The 22,296-nt window shown below is 31.4% G+C and overlaps 1 protein-coding gene across 3 annotated transcripts in view; it reads left to right on the top strand.

Moving 5' to 3' along the window:
- The window catches only part of LOC148956924 (DNA (cytosine-5)-methyltransferase 3B-like), a 72,283-nt gene extending 55,138 nt beyond the window's left edge, over positions 1-17,145 (top strand). For all 3 annotated transcript variants that reach the window (XM_089087773.1, XM_089087783.1, XM_089087779.1), the window contains one exon: positions 14,517-17,145. In XM_089087773.1, the coding sequence (XP_088943899.1) occupies positions 14,517-16,318 (1,802 nt within the window). In that variant the 3' untranslated portion in view covers positions 16,319-17,145. The remainder of the gene's footprint in view (positions 1-14,516) is intronic.
- Positions 17,146-22,296: the final 5,151 nt, after the last annotated feature.

Genomic DNA, 22,296 nt, shown 5'->3' with positions numbered 1-22,296 from the left:
AAGAAAGGGGAGTTAATTTGTTGTTTCTAAGGGGAATTATCGATTCACGAAAGGGGAATTAATTGTTGTTTCTAAGGGGAATTATTGATTCAAGAAAGGGGAATTAATTTGATGTTTCTAAGGGGAAGGTGGGGAAGAGATATATTGATTGCGTAATCGAAAGGAGAGAATTCCCGAGAAATTGATTACATAATCGGTAGAACCTTATAAGGAGCTCGTGACGGGAATCCATTTATGGGCATAGAATGACGTAATCAACTAGGACAAATGGATTTCTGAGAAATTGATTACATAATCGGTAGAACCCTATCCGAAGGTTATGACGGGAATCCATTTATTTGCATAGAATGACGTAATCAACTAGGACAAATTGATTTCTGAGAAATTGATTACATAATCGGTAGAACCCTATCAGAAGGTCATGACGGGAATTCATTTATGGGCATAGAAAGACGTAATCGACTAAGACAAATGGATTTCTGAGAAATTGATTACATAATCGGTAGAAACCTATCAGGAGGTCCTGACTGGAATCCATTTATGGGCATAGAATGACGTAATCAACTATGACAAATGGATTTCTGAGAAATTGATTACATAATCGGTAGAACCATATCAGAAGGTCATTACGGGAATTCATTTATGGGCATAGAATGACGTAATCGACTAAGACAAGCAAGTTACTTTCTTAATGTCCCTCCTAAACCCATTTTCCAACTTGAAGTACTTATTTTTTTCACCTACAACTATACTTTACAGCTTTTTGGATACCTCAACACCAAGAAATACCTTTCAAAGACCATTTTAAAGCAAGTTACTTTCTTACTTTACCTACTAAACCAATTTTCCAACTTGAAGTACTTTCCTTTTTAAACCACAACTATACATATGATCTTTTTTTATAAATCAACAACAACAATTACTTAACAAATACAATTGCTGAGAAACTGACATACATGATGTACCTCCTCCAACCAATATCAAACTTTTTTTTCTTTTCAACCACTCCCAATAGTTATAATGTAATATTTTATGATACCTCTAAAAAAAGACATATTTTTATATCTCCATTTCTGAGCTAGTTATTTTCTTAATGTACCTGCTCAGCCCATTTTCCAACTTGAAGTACTTATCTTTTTCACCCACAACTATACTTTACAGCTTTTTGGATACCTCAACAACAAGAATCACTTTTCAAAGACCATTTCAGATCAAGTTACATTCTTAATGTACCTCCTAACCCAATTTTCCAACTTGAAGTACTTATGTTTTTCACCCACAACTATACTTTACAGCTTTTCGGATACCTCAACATCAAGAAATACCTTTCAAAGACCATATCATAGCAAGTTACTTTCTTAATGTTCCTACTAAACCCATTTTCCAACTTGAAGTACTTATCTTTTTCACCCACAACTATACTTTACAGCTTTTTGAGTGTCCCAACACCAAAAAATACTTTTCAAAGACCATTTCAGAGCAAGTTACTTTCTTAATGTCCCTCCTAAACCCATTTTCCAACTTGAAGTACTTATCTTTTTCCCACAAAACTATACTTTACAGATTTTTCGATAACACAACACCAAGAAATACTTTTCAAATACCATTTCAGAGCAAGTTACTTTCTTAATGTCCCTCCTAAACTCATTTTACAAGTTGAAGTAATTATCTTTTTCACCCAAAACTATAATTTATAGCATATTTGATACCACAGAATCTAGAAATACCTTTAAAATACCATTTCAGAGCACTTTACTTTCTTATTGTCCCTCCTAAACTCATTTGCAACAGGAAGGCCTTATCTTTTTACTCCACAACTCTACTTTACAGCTTTTTTGATACCTAAACACCAAGAAATACCTTTCAAAGACCATTTCAGAGCAAGTTACTTTCTTAATGTCCCTCCTAAACCCATTTTCCAACTTGAAGTACGTATCTTTTTCACTCACAACTATACTTTACAGCTTTTTGGATACCTCAACACCAAGAAATACTTTTCAAAGACCATTTCAGAGCAAGTTACTTTCTTAATGTTCCTCCTAAACCCTTTTTGCAACTTGAAGTACTTATGTTTTTCACCCACAACTATACTTTACAGCTTTTTGGATACCTCAACACCAAGAAATACCTTTCAAAAGGCATTTCAGAGCAAGTTACTTTCTTAATGTCCCTCTTAAACCCATTTTGCAACTTGAAGTACTTATCTTTTTCATCCACAACTATACTTTACAGCTTTTTGAATACCTCAACACCAAGAAATACCTTTCAAAGACCATTTCAGAGCAAGTTACTTTCTTAATGTCCCTCCTAAACCCATTTTGCAACTTGAATTACTTATCTATTTAACCCACAACTATAATTTACAGCTTTTTGGATACCACAACACAAAGAAATACATTTCAAAGAACATTTCAAAGCAAGTCACTTTCTTAATGTTCCTCCTAAACCCATTTTCCAACTTGAAGTACTTATCTTTTTCACCCACAACTATACTTTACAGCTTTTTGGATGCCTCAACACCAAGAAATACCTTTCAAAGACCATTTCAGAGCAAGTTACTTTCTTAATGTCCCTCCTAAACCCATTTTCCAACTTGAAGTACTTATCTTTTTCACTCACAACTATACTTTACAGCTTTTTGGATACCTCAACACCAAGAAATTCCTTTCAAAGACCATTTCAGAGCAAGTTACTGTCTTTATGACCATTCTGCGACACTTCTACAACTAGAAGTAATGAACTTCGAGACCAACAAATTTGATTGACATCATTTTTTGTCCCTAAACACATATACATACAATTAAAAGTAAAAAAATGAAAAATCTACATTAAAAATGTCCCTCAAAATACCATATTACAAGTAGAAGTACTTATCTATTTTACCAAAACCTATACTTCAAAGCGTTTTTTATACCTCAAAACAAAGAGATACTTTTCAAAGACCATTTCAGAACCCGTTACTTTCTTAATGTGCCTCCTAAACCCATTTTCCAACTTGAAGTACTTATCTTTTTCACCCACAACTATACTTTACAGCTTTTTGAATGCTCCAACACCAAGCAATACTTTTCAAAGGCATTCCAGAACAAGTTCTTTTCTTAATATGGTTCTTAAACCAATTTTACAAATTCTAAATTTTTCCATAGTAGATAGAAAAAGCTATATCATAGCTGTGAATAGTTTCTCGAAAGATAAGCAGTTCTTTTTCAATTTTAAATTTTCTCAATGAAGTGAAGAAAAGTTCAAGTTCTCTTCTGAATTTTCTCAATGAAAAATAAATTAGTTTTTATTCAATTCTATTTTTCCAAATAATATAAAAATTTTCCACTTTAGTTCAGATTGTTCTCAAAGGGATGAAAAATTTAAAATACTGTTCCAAATTTTCTCAACGAAGTGAAGAAAAGTTCAAGTTCTCTTCTGAACTTTACCAAAGAACACACTTCAATTCTAATTTCTCCAGAGAAAACAAAAATCTTCCACTTCAGTTCTTTATTTCACAAAGACATAAAGAAATTTAATGTTCAATTCTAATTTTTCGGCAGAAGATAGAAAAAGTAATAGCATACTTGTGAATATTTTCACGGAAGATAAAAAGTTCTAGTTCAATTTAAAATTTTCTCAACGAAGTCAAGGAAAGTTCAAGTTCTCTTCTGAATTTTCTCAATGAAAAAGAAATTAGTCATTGATCATTTCTATTTATCCAAATAATATAAAAATTTTCCACTTTAGTTCAGATCTGTCTCGAAGAGATGAAAAATTTAAAATACTGTTCAAAATTTTTCACAGAAGATAAGAAATTTCAAGTTCTCTTCGGAATTTTACCAAAGAACACAATTCAATTCTAATTTCTCCAGAGAAAACAAAAATCTTCCACTTCAGTTCTCTATTTCACAAAGACATAGAGAAATTTAAAGTTCAATTCTAAATTTTTCGGTGGAAGATAGAAAAAGTAATAGCATACTTGTGAGTATTTTCATGGAAGATAAAGATTTCTAGTTCAATTTTAAAATTTTCTCAACGAAGTGAAGAAAAGTTCAAGATCTCTTCTGAACTTTACCAAAGAACACACTTCAATTCTAATTTCTCCAGACGAAAACAAAAATCTTCCACTTCAGTTCTTTATTTCACAAAGACATAAAGAAATTTAAAGTTCAATTCTAATTTTTCGGTGGAAGATAGAAAAAGTAATACCATACTTGTGAATATTTTCACGGAAGATAAAAAGTTCTAGTTCAATTTAAAATTTTCTTAACGAAGTCAAGGAAAGTTCAAGTTCTCTTCTGAATTTTCTCAATGAAAAAGAAATTAGTCATTGATCATTTCTATTTTTCCAAATAATATAAAAATTTTCCACTTTAGTTCAGATCTATCTCGAAGAGATGAAAAATCTAAAATACTGATCCAAATTTTCTCAACGAAACGATAGAAAATGTTCAAGTTCTCTTCTGAACTTTACCAAAGAACACACTTCAATTCTAATTTCTCCAGAGAAAACAAAATCTTCCACTTCAGTTCTTTATTTCACAAGGACATAAAGAAATTTAAAGTTCAATTCTAAATTTTTCTGTGGGTGATAGAAAAATTAATACCATACTTTTGATTATTTTCACGGAAGATGAAAAGTTCTAGTTCAATTTTAAATTTTCTCAATGAAGTGAAGAAAAGCTCATGTTCTTTACTGAATTTTACCAAAGAACACAATTCAATTCTAATTTCTACAGAGAAAATAAAAATCTTCCACTTCACTTCTTTATTTCACAATGACATAATGAAATTTAAAGTTCTATTCAAAATTTTTCGGTGGAAGATAGAAAAATTAATTCCATACTTGTGATTATTTTCACGGAAGATACAAAGTTCTAGTTCAATTTAAAATTTTCTCAAAGAAGTGAAGAAAAGTTCATCTTCTCTACTGAATTTTACCAAAGAACACAATTCAATTCTAATTTCTACAGAGAAAATAAAAATCTTCCACTTAAGTTCTTTATTTCACAAAGACATAAAGAAATTTAATGTTCAATTCTAAATTTTTCGGTGGAAGATAGAAAAAGTAATACCTTACGTGTGAATATTTTCCCGGAAGATAAAAAGTTCTAGTTCAATTTAAAATTTTCTCAACGAAGTGAAGAAAAGTTCAAGTTCTCTTCTGAATTTTACTAAAGAACACAATTCATTTCTGATTTCACCAGAGAAAATGAAATTCTTCCGCTTCAGTTCTTTATTTCACAAAAGACATAAAGTAATTTAAAGTTCAATTCTAAATTTTTCGGTGGAAGATAGAAAAAGTAATACCATACTTGTGAATAATTTCCCGGAAAATAAAAAGTTCTAGTTCAATTTAAAATTTTCTCAACGAAGTGAAGAAAAGTTCAAGTTCTCTTCTGAACTTTACCAAAGAACACACTTCAATACTAATTTCTCCAGAGAAAATAAAAATCTTCCACTTCAGTTTTAAGTTCCCCAAAGAAATAAAGAAATTTAAAGTTCTATTCTAAAATTTTAGATGGAAGATAGAAAAAGTAATACTATGACTGTGATTGTTTTCCATGAAGATCAAAAGTTTCACTTTATTTATAATTTTTCTTAAATTCAGTTCTGATTTTTCTCAAAGAGATGAAAAATTTAAAGTTTTGTTCCGAATTTTTCATAGAAGATAGAAAAAGTTATACATTGTTTGTGAATATTGAACATGAAGATAAGGAACTCCACTTTAATTCTGAGTTTTCTCGAAGAAGTACAAATTGTACAAGTTCTTTTCTGAATTTTCTTAGAGAGGAGAAAAAAGTTAGCTCAATTCTGAATTTTACCGATGAAAATGAAAAAACCTTCCACTTCAGTTCTTAATTTCTCAGACATAAAAAATTTAAAGTTCAGTTCTAAATTTTTCTGTAGAAGATAGGAAAAGTTATACTATGATTGTGATTATTTTCCAGCGAAGATAAAAAGTTTCACTTTAATTCTAATTTTCTTAAGTTCACTTCAAGTTCTGTTCCAAATTTTTCATAGAAGATAGAAAAAGTTATACATTGATTTGAATATTTGACATGAAGATAAGGAGCATCACTTTAATTCTGAGTTTTCTCGAAGAAGTGCAAAATGTTCAAGTTCTCTTCTGAATTTTCTTAAAGAAGTGAAAAAAGTTAGCTCATTTCTGAATTTTACCAATGAAAATGAAAAAATCTTCCACTTCAGTTCTTAATTTCTCAAAGACATAAAAAATTCAAAGTTCTCTTATAATTTTTCCAAGAAAATAAAAAGGCTCCACTTCAGTTCTGTTTTTTTCTCAAAGAGATGAAAAATTTAAAGTTATATTCTAATTTTAAATTAAATTTTAGGTCCTTTGTCTTATGGATTCACCCATCAAATTTTTTAATTAGAAAATGAGTGACTCGTTCTATTATTAAAGACAATCGTTCAAACTCGTTCATCTAACCTCCAAAACAATAGGTTAGGTTAGGTATAAATAAATATTAATAAATAAATAGAAACATTTCTACGTGTTTAAGTTAGGTTATGTTAGCTTAACTTATCATGAGAGCTCATGATAAGTTAACCTAACCTTTTCCGGCGAGTATGGTTAGGTTAGGCTAGATTTAGTTAGGTTAGATTAGGTTAAGTTAAGTTAGGTTAGCCTAAGTACGCTTCACTTAAGTTAGCTTAGGTTAGGCGAGAGACCGGCAATACGTTAGGTTTCTGATTAGGTTAGGCTAGATTAAGTTAGGTTAAGTTAGGTTAAGCTAGGTCAGCCTACGGACGCGCGCGTACGTAGGCTAACGTAGCCTAACTTAACCTAACCTAACTTAATCTAACCTAATCATACACCTAACTTTTTGCCTGTCTCTCACCTAACCTAAACTAACTTAAGTGAAGCGTACTTAGGCTAACCTAACTTAACCTAACCTAATCTAACCTAACTTAATCTAGCCTAACCTAACCTAACCATACTCGCCGGAAAAGGTTGGGTTAACTTATCATGAGCGCTCATGATAAGTTAAGCTAACATAACCTAACTTAAACATGTAGAAATGTTTCTATTTATTTATTAATATTTATTTATACCTAACCTAACCAATTGTTTTGGGGGTTATATGAACGAGTTTGACCGATTGTCTTTAATAATAGAACGAGCCACTCATTTTCTAATTTAAAAATTTGAGGGGTAAATCCATAAGACAAAGGAGCTAAAATTTAATTTAAAATTAGAATAGAACTTTAAATTTTTTTATCTCTTTGAGAAAAAAACAGAACTGAAGTGGAGCCTTTTATTTTCTTGGAAAAATTAGAAGAGAACTTTGAATTTCTTATGTCTTTGAGGAAATAAGAAATGAAGTGGAGGCTTTTTCATTTTCATTGGTAAAATTCAGAATTGAGCTAACTTTGTTCACTTCTTTAAGAAAATTCAGAAGAGAACTTGAGCATTTTGCACTTCTTCGAGAAAACTCGGAATTAAAGTGATGCTCCTTATCTTCATGTCGAATATTCAAATCAATGTATAACTTTTTTTATCTTCAATGAAAAATTTGGAAGAGAACTTTAAATTTTTCATCTCTTTGCAAAAAATCGGAAGTGAACTTAAGAAAATTAGAATTAAAGTGAAACTTTTATCTTCACTGGAAAATAATCACAATCATAGTATAACTTTTCCTATCTTCTACAGAAAAATTTAGAACTGAACTTTAAATTTTTTATGTCTTTGAGAAATTCAGAACTGAAGTGGAAGGTTTTTTCATTTTAATTGGTAAAATTCAGAATTGAGTTAACTTTTTTATATTCTTTAATAAAATTCAGAAGAGAACTTGAACAATTTGCACTTCTTCGAGAAAACTCTGAATTAAAGTGGAGTTCCTTATCTTCATGTTGAATATTCACAGTCAATGTATAACTTTTTCTATCTTCTATGAAAAATTTGGAACAGAACTTTAAATTTTTCATCTCTTTGAGAAAAATCAGAACTGAATTTAAGAAAAATTATAAATAAAGTGAAACTTTTGATCTTCATGGAAAACAATCACAGTCATAGTATTACTTTTTCTATCTTCCATCTAAAAATTTAGAATATAACTTTAAATTTCTTTATTTCTTTGGGGAACTTAAAACTGAAGTGGAAGATTTTTATTTTCTCTGGAGAAATTAGAATTGAAGTGTGTTCTTTGGTAAAGTTCAGAAGAGAACTTGAACTTTTCTTCACTTCGTTGAGAAAATTTTAAATTGAACTAGAACTTTTTATCTTCCGGGAAAATATTCACAAGTATGGTATTACTTTTTCTATCTTCCACCGAAAAATTTAGAATTGAACTTTAAATTTCTTCATGTCTTTTGTGAAATAAAGAACTGAAGTAGAAGATTTTTATTTTCTCTGGTGAAATTAGAAATGAATTGTGTTCTTTAGAAAAATTCAGAAGAGAACTTGAACTTTTCTTCACTTCGTTGAGAAAATTTTAAGTTGAACTAGAACTTTTTATCTTCCGGGAAAATATTCACAAGTATGGTATTACTTTTTCTATCTTCCACCGAAAAAATTAGAATTGAACTTTAAATTTCTTTATGTCTTTGTGAAATAAAGAACTTAAGTGGAAAATTTTTATTTTCTCTGTAGAAATTAGAATTGAATTGTGTTCTTTGGTAAAATTCAGTAGAGAACATGAACTTTTCTTCAATTCGTTGAGAAAATTTTTAATTGAACTATAACTTTTTATCTTCCGTGAAAATAATCCTATGTATGGTATTAATTTTTCTATCTTCCACCGAAAAATTTAGAATTAAACTTTAAGTTTCTTTATATCATTGTGAAATAAAGAAGTGAAGTGGAAGATTTTTATTTTCTCTGTAGAAATTAGAATTGAATTGTGTTCTTTGGTAAAATTCAGTAGAGAACATGAACTTTTCTTCACTTCATTGAGAAAATTTTAAATTGAACTAGAACTTTTTATCTTCCGTGAAAATAATCACAAGTATGGTATTAATTTTTCTATCTCCCACCGAAAAATTTAGAATTGAACTTTAAATTTCTTTATGTCTTTGTGAAATAAAGAACTGAAGTGGAAGATTTTGTTTTCTCTGGAGAAATTAGAATTGAAGTGTGTTCTTTGGTAAAATTCCGAAGAGAACTTGAACTTTTTTATCTTCTGTGAAAAATTTGGAACAGTATTTTAAATTTTTCATCTCTTCGAGACAGATCTGAACTAAAGTGGAAAATTTTTATATTATTTGGAAAAATAGAAATGATCAATGACTAATTTCTTCTTCATTGAGAAAATTCAGAAGAGAACTTGAACTTTCCTTGACTTCGTTGAGAAAATTTTAAATTGAACTAGAAATTTTTATCTTCCGTGAAAATATTCACAAGTATGGTATTACTTTTTCTATCTTCCACCGAAAAATGAGAATTGAGCTTTAAATTTCTTTATGTCTTTGTGGAATAAAGAACTGAAGTGGAAGATTTTTGTTTTCTTTGGAGAAATTAGAATTGAAATGTGTTCTTTGGTAAAGTTCAGAAGAAAACTTCAACTTTTCTTCACTTCATTGATAAAATTTAAAATTGAACTAGAACTTTTTATCTTCCATGAAAATATTCACAAGTATGGTATTACTTTTTCTATCTTCCACCGAAAAATTAGAATTGAACTTTAAATTTCTTTATGTCTTTGTGAAATAAAGAACTGAAATGGAAGATTTTTGTTTTCTCTGGAGAAATTAGAATTGAAGTGTGTTCTTTGGTAAAGTTCAGAAGAGAACTTGAACTTTTCTTCGTTTCGTTGAGAAAATTTGGAACAGTATTTTAGATTTTTCATCTCTTCAAGACAGATCTGAACTAAAGTGGAAAATTTTTTTATTATTTGGAAAAGTAGAAATGATCAATGACTAATTTCTTTTTCATTGAGAAAATTCAGAAGAGAACTTGAACTTTCCTTGACTTCGTTGAGAAAATTTTAAATTGAATTAGAACTTTTTATCTTCCGTGAAAATATTCACAAGTATGGTATTACTTTTTCTATCTTCCATCGAAAAATTAGAATTGAACTTTAAATTTCTTTGTCTTTGTGAAATAAAGAACTGAAGTGGAAGATTTTTGTTTTCGTTGGAGAAATTAGAATTGAAGTGTGTTCATCGGTAAAGTTTAGAAGAGAACTGGAACTTTTCTTCATTTCATTGAGAGACTTTTAAAATGAAATAGAACTTTTTATCTTCCGTGAAAATATTCACAAGTATGGTATTATTTATTATATTTTCAACCGAAAAATTTAGAATTGAACTTTAAATTTATTTATGTCATTGCGAAATAAAGAACTGAAGTGGAAGATTTTTGTTTTCTCTGGAGAAATTAGAATTGAATTGTGTTCTTTGGTAAAATTCCGAAGAGAACTTGAACTTTTTTATCTTCTGTGAAAAATTTGGAACAGTATTTTAAATTTTTCATCTCTTCGAGACAGATCTGAGCTAAAGTGGAAAATTTTTATATTATTTGGAAAAATAGAAATGATCAATGACTAATTTCTTTTCCATTGAGAAAATTCAGAAGAGAACTTGAACTTTCCTTGACTTCGTTGAGAAAATTTTAAATTGAACTAGAACTTTTTATCTTCCGTGAAAATATTCACAAGTATGCTATTACTTTTTCTATCTTCTGCCGAAAAATTAGAATTGAACATTAAATTTCTTTATGTCTTTGTGAAATAAAGAACTGAAGTGGAAGATTTTTGTTTTCTCTGGAGAAATTAGAATTGAAGTGTGTTCTTTGGTAAAGTTCAGAAGAGAACTTGAACTTTTCTTCACATCGTTGAGAAAATTTGGAACAGTATTTTAAATTTTTCATCCCTTTGAGAAAAATCTGAATTAAAGTGGAAAATTTCTAAATTATTTGGAAAAATAGAATTGAATAAAAACTAATTTATTTTTCACTAAGAAAATTCAGAAGAGAACTTGAACTTTTCTTCACTTCATTGAGAAAATTTAAAATTGAAAAAGAACTGCTTATCTTTCGAGAAAATATTCACAGCTATGATATAGCTTTTTCTATCTACTATGGAAAAATTTAGAATGTGTAAAATTGATTTATGAAGGAGATTAAGAAAAGAACTTGTCCTGAAATGCCTTTGAAAAGTATTGCTTGGTGTTGGGCATTCAAAAAGCTGTAAAGTATAGTTGTGGGTGAAAAAGATAAGTACTTCAAGTTGGAAAATGGGTTTTGGAAAGTCATTATGTAAGTATCGTGCTCTGATTTTTTCATGTACATTTTTTTATTTGATTTTAGGGAAACCAAATTACGCATGATATATTTGTGGGGTATAAAGAAAATTACACAAAGTATTTTTAGTTTTATATAACTGACATATATAATGTTACTATCACAGTATGTGTGTTTGAAAAGTATGTATAGTTGATGAGGTAACAGATTTGCTGTAAAGTAATAGCCCTTGAGGACGAGTTTATTTACTTTAATATCGGGAATATGGTATGGAGTGACATAAAGAAAGTAACTTGCTCTGAAATGGTCTTTGAAAGGTATTTCTTAGTGTTGAGGTATCCGAAAAGCTGTAAAGTATAGTTGTGAGTGAAAAAGATAATAACTTGAAGTTGGAAAATGGGTTTAGGAGGGACATTAAGAAAGTAACTTGCTCTGAAATGGTCTTTGAAAGGTATTTCTTGGTGTTGAGGTATCAAAAAGCTGTAAAGTATAATTTTGGGTGGAAAAGATAAGTACTTCAAGTTGCAAAATGGGTTTATGAGGAACATTAAGAAAGTAACTTGCTCTGAAATTGTCTTTGTAAAGTATTTCTTGGTGTTGAGGTATTCAAAAAGCTGTAAAGTATAAGTGTGGGTGAAAAAGATAAGTACTTCAAGTTGGAAAATGGGTTTAGGAGGGACATTAAGAAAGTAACTTGCTCTGAAATGGTCTTTGAAAGATATTTCTTGGTGTTGAGGTATTCAAAAAGCTGTAAAGTATAGTTGTGGATGAAAAAGATAAGTACTTCAAGTTGCAAAATGGGTTTAAGAGGGACATTAAGAAAGTAACTTGCTCTGAAATGCCTTTTGAAAGGTATTTCTTGGTGTTGAGGTATACAAAAAGCTGTAAAGTATAGTTGTGAGTGAAAAAGATACGTACTTCAAGTTGGAAAATGGGTTTACGAGGGACATTAAGAAAGTAACTTGCTCTGAAATGGTCTTTGAAAAGTATTTCTTGGTGTTGAGGTATTCAAAAAGCTGTAAAGAATAGTTTTGGCTGAAAAATATAAGTACTTTAAGTTGCAAAATGGTTGTAGGAGGGAAATTAAGAAAGTAACTTGCTCTGAAATGGTCTTTGAAAGGTATTTCTTGGTGTTGAGGTATCAAAAAGCTGTAAAGTATAGTTGTGGGTGAAAAAGATAAGTACTTCAAGTTGCAAAATGGGTTTAGGAGGAACATTAAGAAAGTAACTTGCTCTGAAATGGTCTTTGAAAAGTATTTCTTGGTTTTGAGGTATACAAAAAGCTGTAAAGTATAGTTTTGAGTGAAAAAGATAAGTACTTCAAGTTGGAAAATGGGTTTATGAGGGACATTAAGAAAGTATCTTTCTCTGAAATGGTATTTGAATTGTATTTATTGGTGTTGTGGTATCCAAAAAGCTGTAAAGTATTGTTGTGGATTAAAAAGGTTAGTACTTCAAGTTGCAAAAAGGGTTTAGGAGGGACATTAAGAAATTAACTTTCTCTGAAATGGTCTTTGAAAAGTATTTCTTGGTGTTGAGGTATCCGAATAGCTGTAAAGCATGGTTTGGGGTGAAAAAGTTATGTCCTTCAGGTTCGAAAATAGGTTTAGGAGGGACATTAACAATGAAACATTCTCCGAAACTGTATTTGAAAAGTATTAATTGATGTAGTGGCATCATAAAAGCTGTAAAGAAAAGTTGTTGGTGAAAAAGATAAGTACTTCAAGTTAGAAAATGGGTTTAGGAGGGACATTAAGAATGTAACTTGCTCCGAAATGGTCTTTGAAAAGTATTTCTTGGTGTTGGGACACTCAAAAAGCTGTAAAGTATAGTTGTGGGTGAAAAAGATAAGTACTTCAAGTTGTAAAATGGGTCTAGGAGGAACATTAAGAAAGTAACTTGCTTGTCTTAGTCGATTACGTCATTCTATGCCCATAAATGAATTCCCGTCAGGACCTTCTGATAGGGTTCTACCGATTATGTAATCAATTTCTCAGAGATCCATTTGTCCTAGTTGATTACGTCATTTTATGCCCATAAATGGATTCCCGTCAGGACCTCCTGATAGGGTTCTACCGATTATGTAATCAATTTCTCAGAAATCCATTTGTCGTAGTTGATTACGTCATTCTATGCCCATAAATGTATTCCCGTCATGACCTTCTGATAGGGTTCTACCGATTATGTAATCAATTTCTCAGAAATCCATTTGTCCTAGTTGATGACGTCATTCTATGCCCATCAATGGATTCCCGTCATGACCTTCTGATAGGGTTCTACCGATTATGTAATCAATTTCTCAGAAATCCATTTGTCCTAGTTGATTACGTCATTCTATGCCCATAAATGGATTCCCGTCAAGAGCTCCTTATAGGGTTCTACCGATTATGTAATCAATTTCTCGGGAATTGTCTCCCTTCGATTACGCAATCAATATATCTCTTCCCCACCTTCCCCTTAGAAACAACAAATTAATTCCCCTTTCTTGAATCAATAATTCCCCTTAGAAACAACAATTAATTCCCCTTTCGTGAATCAATAATTCCCCTTAGAAACAACAAATTAATTCCCCTTTCTTGAATCAATAATTCCCCTTAGAAATAACAAATTAATTCCCCCTTCGTGACATATCAATCAATCTTGACATCACCTGTCAGACATTATTAAACTTCCCCTGGAAACAATTTGATTAATGATTGACAGTACCTGTCAGACATTATTAAACTTTGCCCGGAGACAATTTGATTAATGACTGACTTTAGGTCATTGACCCCATTAACCACGTGTTACCTTGACATTCGCTGAGAGCGTGCACTTACAACAACAACAACATCGACCTTGGAAATTTAGGTCATTGACCCCATTAACCACGTGTTCTCCCTAATGACTCTATGCACATATTTGGTGTTAAAAAAAGTTGTAGGTGGCAGCAGGGGTGAGTGTTCGGAGTTATAGGGTCATTTCTACTGTGGACATCTATGAAGTGTATTGGTATCTGTAATCTAATTATATCCCAAATATGTAAAATAGTCTAAAATAGTATTAACTAATACTATTAACAAATAGTATATACTAAAATTGTTTGTAGCCATAATTGTTTACGTTTCTCCTCTTGTTCAATTATTCTGTGGTTAAAAATTGATTTTAAAAAAGCTTGCGTGACCTAATGATATCCAGCCTAAGATTTAAAGTGAAGCTATGAAGAGAAAGAGTAAATTGTTTATTCATAAAATGGTGTTTTTTTTTCTTTTTTCAGTGTCAATAGGGGAATGGGGAGGCTTATCAGGATATCAAAAATAATTTAAAAATATATTTCGCAATTTTTTTTCAGGCTTTGAATGTTTGCAAGATGGGTACTCATGGGTCTACTGCTTTGCAGAAAAAAAGTGCGTTGTTGTGTGTGACAAGAATATTTTTGACTTTGAATTGACCTATGATGAAATGTGCAGACAAAGAAAATCCAGATCTACTCGTCAAGGACTAAAAGAAGCTTTAACTGTTTACGGTATTTTAAAAGACAAACCAATGTCATTAGATATATTTGAGTGGGCTAATGATGGTTTCCCTGGCCAAATTTCTAAAGACAGTTGGCCTTTTGGTATTCATTCAGAAATTCTAAATTTAATCGACGAAGCGCATTTTTATCCCGATTATAAGCAAGACTGTGATAGAGCTGTTCCTAATTCTCCCGTCAATAGAATGGCAATGGTTGCTGAGAGTATTAACCAGACAGCAACTGATAGAATTTCTTTACTTCAAAATTCACCAAGGAAGCGCAATTCAAAAAAATTGCTTCCTGAATATCATAATAAGAAAAGGTGTCAAGAGTCTAAAGATCGCTTAAAAAAAGGTGAGGAAGTTTTCGAATCTGATTGTGATTTATCTTGTTTATGCTTGGTCTGCTTTGAGCCCAGCGGCTTGTTTAATCATCCATATTTTAATGGAAAAATGTGTACAACCTGCAAGGAAGAGCTGAAAAGCGGGCTATTTGCCATAGACTCAGATGGTAAGCATTTATGCTGTCTCATATGTTCATATCCTAAATGTACTATTACGTGCAAAGACGAAGAGTGTTTAAAATCGTTTTGTGATACGTGCCTCCAGCTTTTCTTAATTGTTAAGGACTCTGATGATTGGTCTTGTCCTATATGCTCTTATAGTACCATCAGATACATACAACCCAGACTGAAGTGGCACAATTTCTTGGCCGAATTATATCAGCCTCTAGTGAAAGCTAGTATCTCTCAGTTTCTTCCATATGCAAAGGCTAAGGCTCGTGTTCTATCTTTATATGATGGTATTGGAACTGGTTTATTGGCGCTAAAACAGCTCAATTTCGAAATTGAAAAATATTACGTATGTGAAATTGACTATGATTCGGTTAATGCTACTTTGGTGAATAACTTCGAGCTCAAAGATATTATTGAATGTATTGGGCAAATTGAAATGTTAACGCGGGCAAAGCTGAAGAGTTTAGGGCGTATAGACATTTTAATTGGGGGTCCACCTTGCACTGAGCTTAGTGGAGCAAATGTTAATCGTCGGGGATTGTACTCAAGCAGTGGGTTTTTAGTTTTTGACTACTACAGAGTCCTGAAATTTCTTGAAAGAAGTCAGAAAACCCACATGTTTTGGCTTTTTGAAAATGTACCGTCTATGGCAGCCCGTTACCGTCAAACTATTTCTAAATTTTTTGAGTGTGATCCCGTCGTAATTGATGCTGCTGCATTTAGTGCTCAGAAGCGACCGCGTCTTTTTTGGGGTAATATTCCAGGGCTGTGCAATATTTTTGACTCTCCTGGTAGTCCTGTGGTTAGTGATCTTATTGAAGTAGACACTAATCGTGTATGCAAGTTTTCAAAACTAAGGACAATAACAACTAACCCAAATTCACTCTTTCAAGGACCCAAAAAGACAAAACCTGTTAGGAATACTCTGACTGGGGAAAGAGACCAGATTTGGATTACGGATATTGAGCGGGTTTTTGGTTTTCCAAAGCATTATACAGATGTGGCAAATGCTAGCTTTCGAATGCGATTAAAGATGCTTGGCTCTGCCTGGTCAGTTTTTGTGATCAGTCGAATATTTGAGCCCCTTAAAAACTACTACATTACCAAAAAAGAGATGACTTAATGAGCTCTTGCCTGTTTTATATTAATCCAAGCCTTTAAAAGCTGTTTTCACTTTTCTCGTTAATTGAGGTATCAGCCTGGATCCGGGATTTCAATACCATTTTTAAATGGTCGGCTTTGATTTCAGCGGGGTCAAAACTCCAAATCCTAAAATATGAAAAAAAGACTTAGATACACGTGGTTTACGACTGGGCGATTTAATAGTTATGGGTAACAATTTAATGGCCAGACAACCCCTGAATGGGATAATATAGGTTGCACATTGCCCTAATAACTTCGTAGCTTATATACATATGCTGGACAGCTGGGGAAAAGAACGAAGTCTTAGAAAAACTAAGATAACTTCCAAAATTTAAAAGCAATTGAAGTCTCATCTAGGTTGTAGTTGTTTCTCTTCTTAAATAGACTAGTTAGTGTGTTAAGGTAGCTGAGATGGGAATAGTCAAGAAAATAATCGGTTGTAGAAAATTCTGTAAAATGTGACGTTACTCATTTACTCATTTTGTTTTATTTTACTGACAGTATTGTGTTGAAGGTATTTTACGTCATTGTATTAGGGTCATCTCTGTTCTTACGACTTTCCGTTTCTGAATTTCGATTCGTTAATTATGCATCTCGTTTTTGAATTTCGTTTTTAATTCTATGCATATTATGTGTCTTACGTTTCCGAATTTTGATTTTCATTCGACTTTGCCTCTAGCCATTAGTGCCCTCTCCTTGTCTTTTTTTCTTTTGAGTCCATGCAGTTACTTATTTTCCCTCCTTTTTGTATTTATATGTTGTTACTTTTTTTATGTTTCTTATTTGAAATTATAGCAATAAAATATCTCATTATCAGAAAATGTTTTTGTTTTTTCACTACCCAATGTACAAATATATAAAAAAAAACAGAATTTGAAAATAAAATCAGTGATTAAGATTCCTAAGAACTGAAAAATAGGCTGCAAAGAAACTTAACATAAATCAAACTGCAGTCACCGCTTGCGCATCTCCTATGTAAAAATTAGAATAGTTTTCGAACGGGGTGACTTAAATTCAGTCTTTTTAAGTTCGGTCAAATTATAAACCTAACACACCCTTTCCCCAAAACAATTATTTGCAATTTTAATTTTAAATACAACATTAAAAGAATAATAATTGTATTTATTGTATAAAATATTTTTCATTTACCCTTCATGTTTGGGGTATCAAAAAATAATATTATTGTTTATACTAAAATAAAACTAGAAATAAAGTTAAATATAAAAAATTTACTGGAAGTACATTGCTGATATGATTCGTCATGTATATAATAAGTCGAAAATTAGGAATTTCCCTCTCTGTGAAACTGACGTTTTTTTTTTACATACGAAGCGTAAACGCTAGTACTGTAGGTTTTTTTTTATCTAATAGCTAATCAATATGGCAGCTGGAATATTCCATGCATTGTTTTTTTCTTCAAGCCTTATTTTTTGTACTTTTAGCTGCGATTCAGCATTGAAATCATTCATAATTAATAACTTGAAAAGGACACTAGAAGTTTTGATTTTCATTCAAATGTACCTTTTCCAAATCTTCTAGGACCATTATTTTAATACCTTCAGCCCTGGGAAGAAAACAACAACAGCAACAAAAAGAAGCATCCCTCTCACAGTTTTACCAACAATTTAATGGTTTTAATGGTTTTTTATATTTATAAAAAATAATTGGATTTGGATTTTATAAAAATCCATGTGTATTTTACACATAAAACTTCAACTTACGAAGAGCCAAATAAGTGGCGTCGTCAAAGAGCCGAAACTACTTTCGGATACTCACTAATTAATTCTTCACTAGTTAATTCTTGATTACTAATAATAAGCGTGATACTACCATAAATCACCACCGATAAATAAATGAAACCCAAAATGAACAGAAATTACAATAAATAACCTGAAAACGAACAGAAATTACTGAAAAAATATAAATGTTTTTACTTTTATAACTTTAATAAATCAAATAATATTAACATTTTGATTACTAAATATCAGTATATGTATATTTTTATAAATTGAATTGGATTTTATAAAAACAATGGATTTAATGGTTTTTCAACCTGATATACCCCTTGAAACAGATTTTAAACCACCTAAGCAATTTAGAATTCCCCATAAGATGGCTTTAGTGCTAGAAGAACATATACAAGCTATGCTAAAATCCGGTATAATAGAGGAATTCATATAATCCAATAAATGGAGGATTTTATCCTCGTGAGCTCTCAAAATTGATTGGATGAGATAATAGAAATTTGAAGTCAATTTCGCGGAAAAGAGGTTATCCTTCTGGCTGCATAGGAGATTTACTAGTTTTCCTAGATTTACTAGGAGGATACTAGTTTTCCCCCAATAAAATAGCTATTTTTTATTTTCAAAAGCTATAACTCTGATCGCACATAATGTTCAGCGTAATGGGATGTTTCGTTTCACTATGTTACTTATTTGTTTTAGTTTTTCATGTTTCGTATATGAAATCATAAAATAGCCTATAGATATTGTATAACTGAATTTATTCTTTTTGGATTTTTGTCGCATAATGCTCAGTCTTGGATTTTAATTTCATATGAGATGTAGTTTTTTCACTTAAGAGCCCTTTCAAATCTTGGTTATGTAGGTATCACGTTTATCAATATCGAAAATAATTTTAATAGCTTATACGTTTTCAAATAACCTCGAGTGTGAAAAACTTTTAATGAAAGTGTTCCTTAGAAATCTTACTTCGGTTCGGATAAAATAAAACACGACATCATGACCTACATTACATTTGTATTCTGCTGGAAAACGTTTTTATTTCAATGAAGTAGCAGCTTTGATTTTATGTTAATAATTAATTAAAAAAAACTTTTTCCACAAAATAAGTTTTTCAAAGAAAAGTAAAGAACTCCATTAAACCAGAAATGGGCAAAAATAAAGTCAAATAATCTACCAAGCGTGAAACTTCCACAAATCAGCATCGATAAATAAATTAAACCCAAAACGAATAGAAATTACAATAAATAACCAAGTCAAACTTAAAACGGGAAGAAATCAACATGAGTAGGGCTAAAACCCCATATGCCTTCCCAAGGCCAGAACATAATTTGCAATTTACTGAAACAACATAAACGTTATTACTTTTACAACTTTAATAAATCCGATAATATTAACATTTTGATTACTAAATATCAGTATATGAATATTAAACTTACAATGCACATTCACTTGTATTTTTTTCAGTAAAATAAAGTTTTGTTCAGGGCATAACTTGCAACCCTTACCCTGAGGGCTATGGGGGGAGTGTCATCCTCAAAAACATAATTTCCGGACTTTTTAACGACGTCGAACAAAATGGCTATCTCAAAATTTTGATTGGATGTATTTGGGGAAATGGTGGGTGTGAGAGGGATGTTAGTTATCCTCCAATCACTTTCAACTATTAAAAAGGGCACAAGCCCTTCTAATTTCCAATCAAATGAGCCCTTTTTGAAGTTGCGAAAATCTAACCAGAATCTACAGTATTATGTATTTGGCTTGTATTAAAGCTATCTGACCATATTGACTTAGTTCTACTTTTGCACTATCCCCTGAATTTCCGGGTATTTCCCCAAAAATCTATGCGTCACCCCGATAAAAAATTTGGTTCCCCGAATCGCCAAAAGTCACCCAATCACGGCGCCAGCCCTGTCGATTTATCACTAGTGACATTCCCTGCCAAATATTGCTTTGCATACCATAATTCTTCACTACTCTCTTGTTTGTTAATTTTCGTCACTTTTGTTACTTTGCATAAAAACCCCTATGCCTTCCGAAGGCCAGAACAAAATTTGCACTTTACTGAAAAAGATATAAATGTTTTTACTTTTATAACTTTAATAAATCAAATAATATTAACATTTTGATTAACAAATATCAGTATATGTAAATTAAACTGACAATGCACATTCATTTGTATTTTTCTCAGTAAAGTGCAAATTTCGTTCTGGCCTTGGGAAGGCATAGAGGTTTTGACCCCAACTTATGTTAATTTCTACTCGTTTTGCGTTTGACTCGGTTATTTATTGTAGTTTCTGTTCGTTTTGGGTTCCATTTATTTATCGATGCTGATTTGTGGTGGTTTCACGCTTGCTAGATTATTTGATTTTATTTTTGCTCATTTTGGTTTAATGGAGTTCTTTACTTTTCTTTGAAAAACTTATTTTGTGGAAAAAGTTTTTTTCATTTAATAATAAATAATACATTGTGCCAACATCGTTCTTTACTTAGGCAGCACGATTGCGCTGCCTGGGATCTTGGAAATTGTGAATTAGAAACGTGGAAACAGTGAGTCGGAAATACAGAAATCAAATTACTAGTTTTTTGTTCATAAATGCCCTGTTATCTCTGGCTATCTACTGTCCATGTAATATACAACTGTTTTTTTTTTCTTGAAAATTACTTTCAATCATTTCGTATGAAATTTCAGTCTTTAGTTTGGAATAAAGCACAAAGGATATAAGCACATAAATCCGTCGAAATGTTAAAATCAGCATATACATTATACGCTAGTCTTTTTACTAATTGGAATAGTGTCATAAATTTCTGGAACTCTCATAGAGTACCCTGGCAATGCAAAAAATATTGGAGGATGTTCAGAAATGATTACATCTCCCATTGATTGGCATACATGTTATACAGTAATTGTAAATATAAGTGAAACATTTTAAAGAAGGTGCTTTTGGTAGTCAAATAGTTCTTGTTTGCTAATAAGTCCAGGAGTTATAAAGGATACTAAAAAGCTGTAACATGGAGGGAATTGTTGGGAAAACCACGCTGGGCGCTCATGTGATTCGAAATAGAGCCAATAGTGACTTAAGGGAAACCAAGTCCCCCCCTCGCTCGCCCCCTTGGCCTTTGTAGATATTCCACCGTCCACACTGATAAAAACTTTGAGATATTCTTTTTCTTTAAAGTAGTCACAAGGTCCAATAATAACCTCTTCGGGGACGACATGACCCTTTACAGCCCCTGCGGCTATGGCTGTAAATTATGCAATTTGTCAATTGTTTACATGTTATATTTATTATTCGGATAGAAGGGAACGTTTGATCTTTCAAGTGTCCGAAAATGCTAAAGGGTTTTAGATAAAACTTCCGGGAATGTGTGGGTGTGGTGGTGGTACTGAGCTAAGTCTAAAAACACTATGTGCATTCAGGTTATCAAAAGGTCATATAGGCAATATCATAAGGTGACTATGATTATTCAGTTGAAAGTTTTGGGGTTAGTATTACTACCACCGGTTCAAGTTCAAGTTTTATTATTAACATATACATGTATATAATTAACATAGGCCCATGGGGAGACAAGCTCGAAAAACTAGGCCTAGACAAAGATACAATAAGAAATTACACTACACTACAAAGATAAACATGACGGTAAAGATACAATAATACAACAATAATATAAAAGTAGAAGCTAGCCCAGGATCAATAAATAAATAAATGAAATAATTCAACACTATTAAATATAAATTAATACTAGAAGATAGCCGAGAGGCCCACATTCACCCAGAACAACAAACCAAACAAATAACTTTGTCTTATTAAAAAGACGCTTAATTAAAAGTAATCCTGAACTAAATGAAATTTAAGATTCCTTTTTATTAAATGGATAGAAGAAAAATTGTCAATAAGATCCTTGTGAGCATCCCAGCACCGGGCTATTGACACGAACGGAGCGAATTTAGATCTCTCAGTACTATACTTGTCAATGTAGATACTGTTATTTTGTGGCGTGTTATAATGATGCAAATCTTGTGATAAGGAGAACAAACTTTGATTGAGGTAATATGGCGGTAATTTCTTAATGTTATAATTAAATTTGAAAATAATTGCTCCAAAAGTAAATTGTTGAGAAATTGGAAGTATATCTAGATAAGTATATAAAGATGCTGTAGAAGACTTATTTGGAAGTGCAATAGGCGATGGAATAAAAAGTTTCAGGACTCTTA

The sequence above is a fragment of the Artemia sp. Qi Xiang Cuo genome, chromosome 1, assembly GCF_049724085.1.
Source record: "Artemia sp. Qi Xiang Cuo chromosome 1, ASM4972408v1, whole genome shotgun sequence".
NCBI classification, from domain to species: domain Eukaryota; kingdom Metazoa; phylum Arthropoda; class Branchiopoda; order Anostraca; family Artemiidae; genus Artemia; species Artemia sp. Qi Xiang Cuo.
This window is presented reverse-complemented; position numbering and strand designations above follow the sequence as displayed.